We start from the raw sequence: 14,852 nt of genomic DNA, 5'->3' as shown, positions 1-14,852 counted from the left end.
CATTTACATGCATTATTACATGAGGTAGGTGTTGTTTTGCCGGTGGAGTCGCTGGCTTTTGGAGGGTGGCGGCAGGAGCCCCGTGCGGGGAGGAGGCGGGGGCGCGGGCAGGAACCGGGGCGCGGGGGAAGCCGGCGGAAGGGACCGGCCGGGCAGCGCCGGCGGAAGGGGCGGGCCCGGGGCCGGTGCGGCGGCGCAGCGGCTGCATGGGTGCGGTGTGGGGCCGCGCAGCGCGGCTCGGCTTCCCCGCGGCCCGGGCGGCGGCGGCGGCCCCGGTCAGCGACCGGCGGCGGCTGGGCTGGCTGTGCGGCACCGGGGCGGGCCCGCTGCTGCTGCTGGCGGCGGCGCTGCCCCGCGGCCCGGCCCTCCCGCCGGCCGCCCTCGGCGCCGCGCCTCACTTCCTGCGCGTCGGGGCGGGGCGCGCGGCCTGGGGCCGCCGTTGCCAGACGAGCGGCAGCAGTAGCGGCAGCGCCGTCGCCCACCTCCTCGGAGAGCAGCCGGCCGCCATGCCCGCCGCCGGCCCCGCCGCCGCCCCCGCCGAGCCGCAGGCGCCGGCGGGCGCCGAGTCCGTCCGCCGCGGCCGCCGGAGGAAGGCCAAGGTAGGAGGGGGCGGCCGCGCGCCACGTGCCGCCGCGGGGGCGGCCATTTTGTGCGGCCCGGCCCGGCCCCGTCGTGGGGGGACCGGGGGGGACCCGGGCGCGGGGATTCGGGCCTTAAAACCGGGTGACAGCGGGCTGTCGGAGGGGATGTGCGAGGGAGGCGGTTCCTCCGTGTAACGCCTGCGTTCCCGCGGCAGGAGGAAACCCAGGAGAAGAAGCTGAAGCGGCGGGAGAAGCTGAAGCGACGCGGTAGGGCCGAGGGCGAGCAGGCCCAGCCCGAGGAGAGTGGGCTGGGCGACGGTGACCTTGAGCCCCCGCTGCCCAAGAAAACAAAAAAAGTCAAGGAGGAGAGCAACGGTTCTGAGCATACGGTGAAACTTTCCTCGGCTGTAAGCAACGATGCGACGTCCCCAGCAGCCGGGAGCGTGTCTGGGGATGCAGCCGCTGGAGAGCAGGACAGCGACGCAGAGGTAGTAACGCTCTGCCAGTGGAGCCCTTGTCTTGCCTAATTAAAGTCCCGCTGGTAATGAGCGGGCTTAATAAGTCATACCGGGTGTTGTGGTGGAGACTTGGGGTGTGAGGGCTGGGGGAGCGTTAGGCTGCTGTCGTAGGCAGCCTTTGCCGCCGTTCCCGTTGGACTTAATGGCACCCGATCCTGGGCATCGGGGAGCGCCTGGCATCGTGCCCGTTTCCACCCAAGGTGCGGCAGGCGAGTGAAGCGCGGCAGCACATGCACCAACACGTGGTAGCTGTCTCTCCCCGTTGTGCTTTCCCTCTTGTGGTAAACGCCAAGCCCTATGGAGTAGTTTATCTTGCAGTGGAGGAGACTAGCTAGCGGGGAGCAGTTTCCGTGTGCTAGCTCGTCTTCACGTAGCACCTTGTTTTGTGCCCTGCTGCACAAGCAGTCACCATCCCAGAAACGTGCACTGCTTTTGTGCTGTGATGACGCTTTCTCTGCTGACAGGTCCTTTGACAAAGTATTTGGCAAGGTGTCCTGTAAGGGAAGGTCGGGGTTATCCTCATTAATTCCTGCTTCTGGGGTTCTCCCTGTTCAGATTTCACCCTTGGTCTCACACATGTGTGCGAGAGGGCCCTGCAGCTTGCCTTCCCCTGTATAGGGCCTTTAGTGGGTAGTTTTCTCTCGTGTGTTTAAGATGGGAATGTGAATCAAAAGAGTGCCTTTTGCACATGAGGTCTAATGATGTGATCTCTTGGGTCTTTGAAGCAGAAACTAAATTGTGAGTTTTAAGTACATATCTCCTGGTGTGCAAAGTTAAGAAGCTGTTTGTGTGGTGTACTGAGTTGGTGTGACTTAAAGGAAAATTCCTGCTTCACACAGTGAATTGTGACACCAAATATGTTTTGTTGTGAAAAACAAGTTTTCTAATGATTTCAGTGCACTCCGTTAAAGATTTTTAATAAGTAGTTTCTCTCTTCTGATTTGCCAAGCATATGTGCATGATGCACTAAGATCACATGGCAGGGGAAGTTGTTCCCTTTTGTTTGTCATGGGTCTTAAAAGGTTGTGCAGGTATATCTGAATTAGGAAGGAGATAGCAGTAGTTGTGCTTTTGAACAAGTTGTTGCAGGTAACAAGAGCAGGAAGACCTTGGGCAGGAAGTCTTTACTTAAGACTGATGTAAAACCAGGATTCACTTGTAGAAATTCTGTCACACTGAATGGTGCAGCCTGTGTCAGTGTGTCTTTTCTAATACAGCGTGGCTGGATTAAAATTTCCCACTTATTCTGTGATGACGTTTTTGTTTGATGTACCTGCATCACAAGGGTTTTCTTTTTCTTTAAACAGAAAAGAGGTGAATGGTAAAATTGCAGTGGTAAAGCAAATGCACAGCTTCTCTTGTGTGTCTGTGTAGTGTATGTTACTTGCTCATCTCTTACGGCTAATAAGTTTTTTTTTTCTTTTTTATGCTGTTAGGAACTGACAGAAGAAGCAAAAGAAGGCGCCTTCTCCAATTTTCCTCTCTCCCAAAATACCATCAACCTTCTCAAAGGTTAGTTAATGCGGTAAAAGAAATTTCTGTAAATGTCCAGAATTGCATTCTGTTACCTGTATAAGCAGAGACAGAAGCCAAGGGTAAATTGTCCTAAATAGTTTTACATTTATAGTGTGGTAAGAATATGCATGTGAGCAGTCACTGTAGATTCAAAGAATCTACTGTTAGTAGGAACAAAGCTTGTTTTGTTCAGTTTCAGGGGCCTTAAGGTGAGTTTATTCTTCCACATGGTTATTCCTAGATATAAATTGGAGATTTTCTTTTCTCATAAGTATCATTCTACTTACTGTGTATCTTTACTCCAGTTCCCTTATCTGTTGTCTACAATATCACTTGTTAAATAAGTGTAATGTGAAGACTATTTGGCGCCTGTGAACAGGTTGTCTTATGATTACTGTCACACTTTTGGGCATTTTCATATCTCTTCTTGATTACTTTTATTGAGGAAGTAATCACTGTAGAGTTCTTGTCCTGTGTGTTGGGAAGCTGTGTGATTCTTGTTCCTCAGACAAAACTCTCCTTGTTCCTTTATGTTTTCCTTGCTCAGAAGTTTCATCTTGGATGTATTGTTTCACTCCACTGTGCAAAACCTCTGAAGATTTAGAATGGTTTGAAACAAATGCCCTCACCTCCTCCCTACCTTCAAAACCAGGCTACCGCAAAATCTTGGACTGTATCAAAAAAACCCATGTTGTTTTTTGTGGTTTTTGTTCTTCCTCTCCTGTTGTCTTATGCCAAACATCACAAAGAAGGCTGTATTCATTGTGGATACTCAGATGTGTGGCTGGGGGGGGAATACCTTTTGGTTTAGAGTAGGAGTCAAAACAAAGATATGTGATTTTCTTCTAAGCTGCATCTCCTGTTGTGTACAGGATTTGACATGATGTGCCCTACACATCTGGGCTAGTTGTATATGAGGGCTTCTAATTGTTCACCTTTTAATGAAACGTCTTTGGATTATCTTACAGCTCGAGGTGTAAAATACCTGTTCCCTGTGCAAGTGAGGACTTTTCAGCCCATATACGATGGCAAAGACCTAATTGCTCAAGCTCGAACAGGAACTGGGAAAACCTTTTCTTTTGCTCTTCCTCTGACTGAAAAACTTCAGAGTGTCTCGCAAGATGGGAGAAGAGGCCGTGCACCAAAAGTAACTTGCCACTTAAGGGTTAACACCAAAACCTTAGAATATGGCAGTTTTTGAAAGTGATTTTGTAATTGCTTTGAGGGCTTCTGTTTGGGATTTCTTTCTCCTTGTTGGTGTTTGTAATACTGAACATTTTCTTCAGATCAGGAGCTACAGTGTGACTGAAACTTTGCAGCATCACAGGGACAACACGTTTCACGTTTAGGGTTCCTTGTGACTGCATTTGGGAGAATGGTCAGGGCACTGCAGCAGTAGCTAGTGGGCTCCAGATTGCTGTCCTCAGGAAGCTGGCATGCAGCTTTGGGGTTCAGTTCCCTGCCTCTTCTGAGGTAGCAGTTGAGTCAGCTGGTCCTGTCTCCGTTCATTGAGGTTGTTTCTCACTATAAATTCCACGGTGATAATTGAAGGCTTTTGGTTTGTTTTTTGTCTCCTCTCATGTCCGGAGACTCAACTTAATGGATGCAAGTGGTGTTTACATTTCTACTTAAGCATAAGATGGAATTGGTAACCAGATACCTGTGATGAGATATCATACTCCCACACAAATGAAGTGTATATATTTATCATTAGACTGAAAAACTGCTATAGTCTGCAGATTTGTTGCCTACTTCATCCTTCTATTTTATTAACTTTAAAGGTGATGTAAGTTTCAAAATCCTACTGTCTGAAAAATTTCTAGAGAGGAATTCAGCTCTTTGTTTTATTGTTCCATTCTCAAAGAAAATGGAGGGGGGAAGGATAGATACTGGAGGAAGGCAGGTAGATGGAGAAGGAGGATGCATGGCTAGAGTGCATCATGCTATGTATCTTTTAAGATCTTACTACTCCAAATTTTTAGCGACTGTTCCTATCCTTTAATGCTGAACTGCACCTTCCTTGTCCTTGGTAATGTTACTGAAGTGTCTATTTTATCTGGCATTAACTTAAAAAAAGTACTGCTGTTCTACATCTTTGTTATCTTGTAATGTTTTATCTTGTTTTTCTTGCTGGCTATGAGGTTGTGTTGTGCAGGCTCCAGGTGGCAGGAAATATTGCTGGGATGGTGCATCTCTGCAACAAGTGTAGAATAAGAATGGAGCACAAGCTGTTTGACGTGAAGTAAACCCTTTTGTCCTAGCACCCTCTCCCAAGTGCAGCTGCATTTTTGTCTTTTCACTCCCTCCAGGTGCTGGTTCTTGTTCCAACCAGGGAACTGGCCACTCAAGTAGCCAGAGACTTCAAGAATCTCACCAGGCAACTGTCAGTAGCTTGTTTTTATGGAGGAACTCCATATAAAGCACAGCGTAAGTAAACAGGAGTTACTGCTGGATTGGAGTTGACTTTCTCCACATGCATTCCATGAATAAAATTGGCTTTTTTCCCCTTCAGAGTTTCACTTCAGTCAGGAAGCATGACATTGCTTTCGAAGGAAGCATACAGCCTGGGTTGAATTATTCTAGTTCCAATAAATCTTTATTTAAAAGAATGATTGTAGGTGTGCGAAGTGACGAGTCCTTTTAGTTTCTTCTTTATTGCGTGTTTGTGTGGTTTTTGTGTGGACATTTACTGGGACTAGACAACTGTCCAAGGAAAAGAGAGAACTCTGTGTGTGTGTATGGCTCTCTCTCTCTCCAGAGGTAACTGTGAAAAAGAATTTAGCTGAAAAACTAAAGCATTTTTCTGTAATAAAGCTCTGGAGGTTTCTAATGCCAGCTTAATGCTGCTTGGACATAGGTGTATCTTACTGTAACTTTGCTTGTGGTTTAGCTGGTATTCCTGACAGAGCAACTTGGGCTGCCACTTAGCTTACTTGTTTGTTACCCCGACTGACATAGGACTTTCTTCAGAGATCAAAGTGAAGGGCGGTAGCTTTTTGGTTCAAAAATTAGAAGTGTTGCTGTGTACTGCTAACTTTTTAGCTTGTTGTCTCTTATTGTCTCTTAGCATTCTGACACTGTCCTTGTTTCTGTCTTCCAGTTGATCTCCTTAAAAGTGGCATTGATATTCTAGTGGGAACTCCTGGACGGATCAAAGACCACATTCAGAATAGCAAGCTGGAACTTTCCAGCGTGAAGCACGTTGTTTTGGATGAAGTTGATCACATGTTAGACATGGGCTTTGCTGAACAAGTGGAAGAAATCTTAGGATTTGCTTATAAAAAAGGTAAATTCGGACACCAGGAGAGGAATAGGGGACAATGCAGAAAACAATTATGCTACTTTGAAAACTGCTGGCCCACCCCGAACTTGAATCCTTTGTGTGTGATGCTAGTATTGGACCTCAGAGAAAAGGGTAACATAGAATTGGAAAAGGTTCAAAGCAAGGTGACAGATGGCTGAAGGGCTGGAATGGCATTTCTAGAAGGAGCAGAGGGGAAAAAAAAGGCAAAAAAGCGACAAACCCAACCCAACTCCCTAAGCCATAGTGGTCTTCATCCTGAGAGTGGTGACTGAGCACAGGGTTAAAGCGATGATGTGTCTGTACACTTGTCATCACACAAAGTTGACAACTAGGGAATATTTCCTTCTGATGTAGTGGGCATTTAGAAAAACCACCAGGTAGCAGGTACAGAGCAGAAAGAGGTTACTTTAATAGTGTGAAATTCCTTGCCACGTTGTACCAATGCCAGAAGTTTTGAAAAACGACTTGGTGAATTACTGGAAGTAGAAATATCAAGGATTACTAAAAGTAAGGTTATCACTTCTGGTTCTGGAAGCCACAAAAAGCTGGTTGCTGGCAGGGTTTCTTCATATCTTTGTTAACTACACTTGACTGCTTTTGGAGAGAGTACATGAGCTTCGTGGATCTTAGGTTTGACCCAGTACAGCCACTGTCGTTTTGACTTGACTTTTATGTTCCCCCCATTTCTGCAGAGTCAGTCTTAGTCCTGGCAGCCAAAAAAGACAGATAATCTTCTAAAAAAGGAAATCTGTATAGGTTTTGGAAGAGTTGCCATAATTATTCAATCTTAAAAGTTTTCTTCATAACTGGAAAATAAATTGTAGGGAATAATAAGTGTCCTTCTGCAATGTGCGTGTGTTTCTGTCTGATTCTGTGGAGGTATGAAGGTAGGTTAGACTTCTTTGGGATACTGTTTGTTAAACTGTTCTTACCTGGAGTAATCTATCTTGTTATGTAATTCTTCCCCTGGTTCTGCAGAGTGTCCTTTTTAGCCTGTTTCCTTTGCACATAGCCATACTGTTGACAGCTAGTTAGTATTGGAATACCAGGCAAAGAGGGACTGAGACAAGAGGTAAGTGGGAGGACTTCAGGTACGGTCTAAGGCATTTTTAGGAGATGATCTAGAAATGTGTCTTGCATTTCTTCTCAGGCAGGATGAAGGATTCAGTTTGGTCCAGTTAAAATTACTGCAATTTTGCCTTTGGTGTCTAAAGGGTATTAAAAATTGCTTCTAAGTTTTCTTCTTGTAGCTGACTTACTGCATATATAAACCTCTCAATTTGTGAGCAACTTTGTTGCTTTTTTATCAGTTCTCAAGTTTCAGAGTCTGTTGTGATGACTGAAATCAGTGGCCTTTCCTTCCAGGTTCTGAAAACAACCCCCAGACACTGCTGTTTTCTGCAACTTGTCCACGATGGGTATATGATGTAGCAAAAAAATACATGAGAGAGGAATATGAACAGATTGACCTGATTGGAAAGAAGACTCAAAGGACTGCCACAACTGTGGAAGTAAGTGATTCTGCTGCAGAGCAGTGCAGGTCCTGAGAGCATGTGGCCTGGATGATGTGGGTTCTGCATTGACTTCACAAATGAGGGTGTGCAATGACTTTTCACATGATTGACATACAGATTTTTTTTAAGCAGAGCTTTCATATGGGGACGTTAGTTGGCAAGCTTAAAAAACCCATTTATTTCTGTGTTTATTTTGTCTGTCCTGTGCATGGCTTAGGTTTAACATGGATGCTTACCATGTTTCTTTCCCAAACAGCACTTGGCTATACAGTGTCGCTCATCTCAGAGAGCAGGAGTTCTCGGGGATATCATTCAAGTCTACAGTGGCAGCCACGGGCGAACCATTGTCTTTTGTGAGACCAAAAAGGAAGCAAATGAACTGGCTATGAATGCTTCGCTCAAACAGGTACTGGGGTCCGAATGGAGAGCAGCGGTTATGGATATTCAGGGGTTGAATGCCCTGAAATAAATACGAGGTTGCAGCTGTGTGGATAAAGTTGTTTCTGTGGGTGGTTTAAGACTTATGAAAGCTGTTTCTAAAAGTAGAGCTTTGCAGTTAAAATACCCTCTTGGCTGTGATTGTGAATTTATTCTTTAGGCTTTAAAATCATGCAGGACAGGATCAAGGAGAGTATTTATCTTGTGCTGAATAACCAGGAGATAATAATAATGGTAATAAACAGGAGCTAGTATAACGCACATATTCCATCTCATGTTGGTGTGCTTTTTGGATTCCCATCTCTTAATGGCATTTATTCTTTGGACAGTCTATTCAGGAAAATCCAACTAATATGGTAGAATGGAATGTCTTCTTGCTCTTGGAAAGTCATTTAATAGTTTGTTCAGAACTCAGGTGATATATTGAGCAGGTTTGTTACGCTTGCTTGAATTATTACCCTTTTTTTGAGTGTGGGGAAAGATGCTGGATTTTTTTTAGAGAAAATCCTTTTGATATGAAATAGTAATTTATGGAGAAAGAGCTGTGGTGGGAATACATGGTTTGCCCAGTATTTGATAGATGTCATATACTATCCATATTAAAATCTTGCAGCAACAATTTTTGTCTGTTGGCTCTGTGCTTTCATAGTAAATCCAATGACTTTGTTCTTGTGTCAGTATGTGATGCATTGTTCTCTTATGCCAGTAAGTCCTGCTTTAGCACGTTACTTGTTTTGAATTCTGAGCTTGTGACTCTCCCCTTTCACCTTGTCAAACACTTGCTCTGTCTCTTGTTCCATTAAAAAGTGGAGGTTGTTCAGATCACCTGTAGGGTTTGGGAATGCCTTGAAAACCTCACTTCAGCCTCTGTGGGTTTTGGGATGGCTTCCTAGGGAAGGGAGCAAAGTCTCTTCCTAGCTCTTGACAAGCACTGCTTAAGTAAAGGTGCTTCCATTTGTTCCAGTGGAAGTGAAAGTTGAAGTGGGCTCTTTTGGCATGGCAGACTGCAAATTGTACAGTTTGCTCTTGGTATGCTACAAATAATGTTATGGTAGAACTACTGCTTATGAGTGTTACTGTCCCAGAGGAGGATCAAACCACAAAGTAGGAAGCTTTATATACCTTTGGTGTCAGCTGTGTAATTATTTTCTGTTGCTCTGCACAATATTTTGGGATTTGTCATTGAATGTCTTTAGATACTTCAGCCTAGACTCCCCTGTGAAATGAAATGTGAATTGTTTGTTTCACTGACAGGATGCCCAATCATTGCATGGTGACATTCCACAGAAGCAGAGAGAAATTACATTGAAAGGGTTTCGAAGTGGCGTGTTTGAAGTTCTGATTGCAACAAATGTAGCTGCCCGTGGTTTGGATATTCCTGAGGTTGACCTTGTTATACAGTGTTCACCACCAAAAGTAAGTCATTAGGGGAAACTGAAGTTGTAATGTATGTTTTTGTGACAGAACAGTGGGTTATTTCTCTGTTTCACCAGAAGTATGTTCTGATTCAGAAATGAAGTGGATTTTTGGTAAATGCAGACCTAGAATTTGCTACATAAGCTTTTATATTTTGAGCTTTGATTAAAGTAAAACTGATGAGTTTTTTTGATTACTCTTGAAAGTTGTAAGATAGCTTTTAAAGTTGTTTAGGCATTTCTGAATCCTTTCTGAACATTGTTGAGTTTAATAAATACTTCTGCTGCCTCTTTCTTCTTTTGAAACTCCAGTGGACCTTTTTAAATAAAAAAACCCTTATGTCAATAGTGTTTGTTAAACCTGAGGCAGCTTACCTTGGGCAGGGTAGCATATGCAAACCGGGGTGGTTTGTGTGTAGTTACAAGTTTGGGTATAGAGACATAATGTATCACTCCTTAGGCTTCTGAATTAGAATTTAGCTTGCGTTTTCTCTTTCTCACAATGTATAAATGTCAACAGTTTAAATGACATACAGTTTCCTCATGTTAATCTGAATTTCTGAAGGATGTTGATTCCTACATCCATCGTTCTGGACGTACGGGTCGAGCTGGCCGGACTGGGATCTGCATTTGTTTATTTCAGAGAAGAGAAGAAGATCTTCTGAAACAAGTTGAGCACAAAGCGGTGAGTTGCACCTTGCTCAGACCTTTTCTTAATGAAGTACTCGGTTCCTAAAAAGATTCTGCCACTCTTAGACCTGGTAACCATGGCTGCTTATGAGTCCAGTATGGGACTCATGTCGCAGAGTCCAGTAGGCCTAAATTGTTGGTATTTGGCAAGTGTTTGTAAATGCTTTTGTATCACCTGTTCTAATGTCTCATGAGTTTCCCCATGTTGGCAGTACTGTGTTGCTGTCAGCAGGCAGGCTGTGACAGGAGTGCATGGAGATCTTGCCTTTCGTTACAATCTGCGTGTAAATTGATGTAAAGTAGCTCCAGATTAACAAGGGCAGGAATTTAAAGAAAAGCTTTATTCTAGCTTTAGAAGTAATTTAAATTAAATAAAGACTGTGTTGATGTTCTAAACAGTAAGCAACTAGAGGTCACAGTAATGTGCCTTAGGTAGGCTTGAGTCCTAGAGTGCTGAAAACACCTTTAACTAATTTGTTTTCTTGATTTTAGGGGATTACATTTAAGCGTATAGGTGTTCCCTCTGCTACAGATGTAATTAAAGCTTCAAGTAATGATGCCAAAAAGTAAGTTTATTTGCCTGTTCCTAAAAGATGTCTAGAGATCTTAGCAACAACAATGCTGTTAATGCAAAGCTTTGAGGGATCAGACCTGTGTGTGAGCATGTCTTCGCCTGTGCCATGAAAGTCAGCTGGTTTCCATGTGGACACTGACTTGTTTTCATAAGATGATATCAGTAACCCTCTGTGTGCTTGAACATAGACCTTTTCATAGAACATAATGTTCTGTAAGTTCTTGCAAAAATTAACCTTCATTTATATCATCAGAAATCAATAGCAGAATGGGGAATTACTGTTGTGGGGATTTTGTGCACTCGGATGATACAGTAGCAGTGTATAAAGAGCAACACTTAGTATAATGAAGAGTTACTCTGCAGTGGTGAGGGTGTTGTAGCCCTGTCCTGTGTTTCTTTGTATCGTTTTATTCTCAAGGGTTGTGTTTTTTATTCCGTGCAGCTCTGTTTACATTTGCTGCCCCCTTGGTGGAAATGCCATTGACAGAGATTATAATAAATTAGCAAGGATTTGACCAGTGTAAAGGAGATCATGGGCACGGTGTTGGGTTTATCACATACTGAAAAATGGTGGGATGTGCTGATGTACGAAAAATAGCATTAGAGAAGTGGCTGTGCTCCATTTCCCAGCTTGTTTTCATTGCTGCTCCAAGAAATAACCAATTTAATCAGCTTGCACTGAGAGCAAGAAGTGCCTTGCCCCAGCCCAGCAGTGGCATTGTAGTGGTTTGCTTCTCTTCCTTGTGAAGTAAAAGCAAGGGATTCCTGGTTTTGCTGGCAACACTTTCTTGTGGTATGGCCTTAAGAATGATGATATTTTAGAGGCTTCCCAGTGCTCTCAAACGTGCGATGTTGTACATCCTGTTTTGAAAACATCTTCCAAGAGGCTTGGCTTAATGAACAGAGAAGGTGGGTTCAGCATCCTGAAGGTGTTGAGTTAAATGAGTGATAGCGAATTATGAGCATGATAGCCAAGGCTTTTAGAGATAATTCATTAATCATGAAAGCTATCTGAAGTCTGTCTTAAACATGCACTTCACACTGGCCTTTGCTGATCTTTTAAACTTTTGTTGTCACCATGTAGGTTGCTGGAGGCCATTCCTCCTTCTGCAGTAGACTACTTCAGAAAATCTGCTCAAGAGCTCATAGATGAGAAAGGGGCGGTTGCTGCCCTGGCTGCAGCTCTAGCCCATATTTCTGGGGCATCTCACGTACAGCAGCGCTCCTTACTCAACTCAACTGCGGTAAATAACATTATATCTGTGCTAACAAGAATGGATAAATGAATTTTTGCTTGCATCCAGTCCAAGTGTGGCATATCCTTCTCAGGCTCTTCCAGTAGGGTTTCTGAATAGCTGTTATCCCCAGCTCCTGGTTTGTTTAACTGAAAGCAGCTCTTACTGGCACTCTGCAGGAAACGAGAGAAACTCAAAATCAGTTAGTAAATTTTCATGTAATGAGAGTTTAAAAGAATTTCTCCAGAGAGCTAAGCAACAGAAGACTTTGGTGCTCTTAATAGAGTTTAACTAATGACATTTTACAAGCCAGTAGATTGGCTATGCTATTGTAGTTTTCCCTTCCCAGGAAACTTTTACATTTTTGTCATATTTCAAGTAAGTCTAGCATGTGATTACCTGATTTCAAAGAAATCTTGACAGAGAAGTAGTACAGCCCGCCCTTTTTCTGATACACGTAGGGAGAACTTGGCCCAGTTTGTTGCATGTTAACACAATTTTGGAAATAGCATGTGACTGGACTGTGCTTCTTGTATCAGTTTGGGGTTTTTTTTTTACCCGTTTTCTAGTGGTAACTTATGTAGCCAGAAGCAGAGAGACATTTATTCAATAAAATACAGAAATGCTGTTGGCCTTTATATCAATGGGCAATCCTGGGTTAGATGGATGCCTTCAGCCTCTTAGGAGGCTTTCAGTAGCTGATTTCTTAGGATTAAATACTATGTTACAGTAATGTTACTGCATAGTTGATTAGTTAGTGAGTTATGGGCTGTCCAACCAAGTTTAGTCTTGTAAACGTTTTTCTCTGTTTCCTGAAGGGCTTTGTGACCATGATGTTGAAGTGTTCAGTAGAAATACATACCATGAGCTATGCCTGGCGAGGACTGAAAGAACAGCTGGGTGAGGAAGTAGATGACAAAATATCTGCAATGCGTTTCCTCAAGGGGAAGATGGTAAGATGACCAGCCTTGGGGAAGGAGGGTGTGGGGGTGTGGGTGTACACATATGGCCAGTTTTTGCAGTGATTGAGGTGGGAGCTTTGAAGTACCAGAATAGAAATGTTGATACCTCACTCTGTCCATTGATATCTCACTCTATCCCTGCTCAATCTCATTTCTCAGAAAATAGTAACCTACCCCTAAAACTGCTGTTTATGTATACACTATTAAAAAAAAAAAAAAAAAAAGGCAGCATTGAAGCTAGTAGAGTGTTTTAAAAGACACTTGTTTGGAGACATTGCTTCTGAATGGTAATGCAAGAATTCTCTCCTTAAAAAATAGCATCAGGAATATGTATATAGTGGGAGTAGTTGTTGTGACCTTTATTCTTTTATTGTAAACTCGTGCTAACGGTATATACCACTGCACTGAAAAAACAGCTGTAGCGTAGGGCAGTGACTGACTGCCTGACCTGAGCAGTACAGCATTCACCTGATTGTCAGCCTGTCTCCTGATGTGTCTGACACTTGTCTCCTGTGCAAGTGTGGCACCAGATGATGCCTGTCTTATTTTTAAACACAGAGGCTGATTGCAAGCAATGCTGCTGTCAGCACAGAGCATTTGAATCTGCATTTTGGTTTGAGTTTTTGTGTTTTAACTGCTTTTTTTTCTTCAGCTTCTAAAAAGCTTCCCCCAAAAGACCATGCTTTCTGCCGTTTCTGGTTTCTATACTTAGCGTGTATGAGTGGTTGCAGGTGCTGCCTGTCTGGAGTTGTGTGTGCCTGTTCTTGGATATAACACTGAGAGGCAAATGCTTTTTTTTTTTTTTTTTTTCTGTTATTAGGGAGTGTGCTTTGATATTCCTGTTGGCGAACTGAGTAACGTACAGGTATGTATTTGTAGCCAGAATTGGCCTTGGAACCTGATGATTTGAAAGTTGGTGATGGCCATATATAGGATTGAATCTAGGGTGGTTTGGGAGGATAAGGTTTGTGTTCTAATAAGGACATTGCATAGACAACAGAGTCATTAGAGTGCAGCACAGTCATTATAAAATACCCTATTGTGTGTCTTTCTCATTTCAGTTCTCATTATATTACCTGATTTTATTAAACAAAATCCTGTGTTGTTTGGCTCCTCTGCATTTTGACCTCTTCAGTCTATTTGAGAATTAACCCATTTTCTGTTGACTTCACTCCCTCTTGTCCCTTTGATTGTTTATCCCTTGTCAGAGGACTGAGTTGTCTTCCAAGAGCAATCTGTTGACTTATTTCGGCACGGATGGGATGTGTCTGGAAATGGCTTTGTATTCCGTGTTGCTTTTAATGATACAGGGTACCTTGGACACACACGCGGGCACATGAAGTCTTGTTACGTTGGTCTTGTTTCAGGAACAGTGGAAGGACACCAGGCGCTGGCAACTGTCCGTGGCAAAGGAGTTGCCTGAGCTGGAAGAGTACCCCCAGGAGGCAGGACGAGGCTTCTCCAGGTTTGGAAACGGAAGGCAAGGTGATGGCGGCTTCAGGAGAAACAACTGGTTTAAGAATGGAAACCGAGGACATGATTTTAACAGGTCACTTGATTAACCTCCGGTACAGATATGGGACTGAGCCGATTTTTATCACAGTAAAACTGTTAAACATTCCTCTTTGTTTTTATTCCTTGACAAAGCAACCTGTCTCTGAAGATAGCTAAAAGTCATGTTTGATGAAATGACTTGGAAGATTTTTTTTTTTGTTTTCCCTGGCAAACTATCTTCTACAATTTTCCTGCCATTAAACTAAATGCCATACATGTCTCGGGGTGGGGGGTGAGTGTTTCACTGGAATCTCAGTGCTGTGGAGGAACAATGCTCTTCCAAACATGGACAGTTACTGCACCTTGCCTGTTCAGCAGCCCTTGCATTAAAAATCCGGTTCTAAAAAACCTTTTTTTTTCAGAAAAATTTGATATCAAACCCCTCAGCACCCTTCCTTGAGAGCATTCCCCAGGTGCCCAGGCTCTGGTGGCCTTTGGGGTGCTCCCGCTTGCCTGTCGCCCTCCATCTGCTGATTCTCAGTGCTTGGGATCGTTTGCCCTCAACTCCGTCACAGAGGCTGTGGGGAAAAACGCTCAGAATATGAAACAGCA

At 43.7% G+C, this 14,852-nt stretch overlaps 1 protein-coding gene across 1 annotated transcript; it reads left to right on the top strand.

Annotated features, from left to right (window-relative positions):
- Window positions 1–206: 206 nt before the first annotated feature.
- On the top strand, window positions 207–14,366 carry LOC141945758 (nucleolar RNA helicase 2-like). The gene is made up of 15 exons (XM_074874257.1): window positions 207–599; window positions 797–1,069; window positions 2,536–2,611; window positions 3,583–3,761; window positions 4,924–5,041; window positions 5,715–5,900; window positions 7,284–7,429; window positions 7,689–7,838; window positions 9,125–9,286; window positions 9,851–9,970; window positions 10,468–10,541; window positions 11,634–11,793; window positions 12,603–12,737; window positions 13,567–13,611; window positions 14,114–14,366. The coding sequence occupies exons 1-15, from the start codon at window positions 207–209 to the stop codon at window positions 14,306–14,308; spliced, it is 2,412 nt and encodes an 803-aa protein (XP_074730358.1). The 3' UTR covers window positions 14,309–14,366.
- Window positions 14,367–14,852: the final 486 nt, after the last annotated feature.

This window comes from Strix uralensis, chromosome 7, assembly GCF_047716275.1.
Source record: "Strix uralensis isolate ZFMK-TIS-50842 chromosome 7, bStrUra1, whole genome shotgun sequence".
Lineage (NCBI taxonomy): Eukaryota > Metazoa > Chordata > Aves > Strigiformes > Strigidae > Strix > Strix uralensis.
Note: the sequence above shows the minus strand (reverse complement) of the source record. Positions and strands in the feature narration are given on the sequence as shown.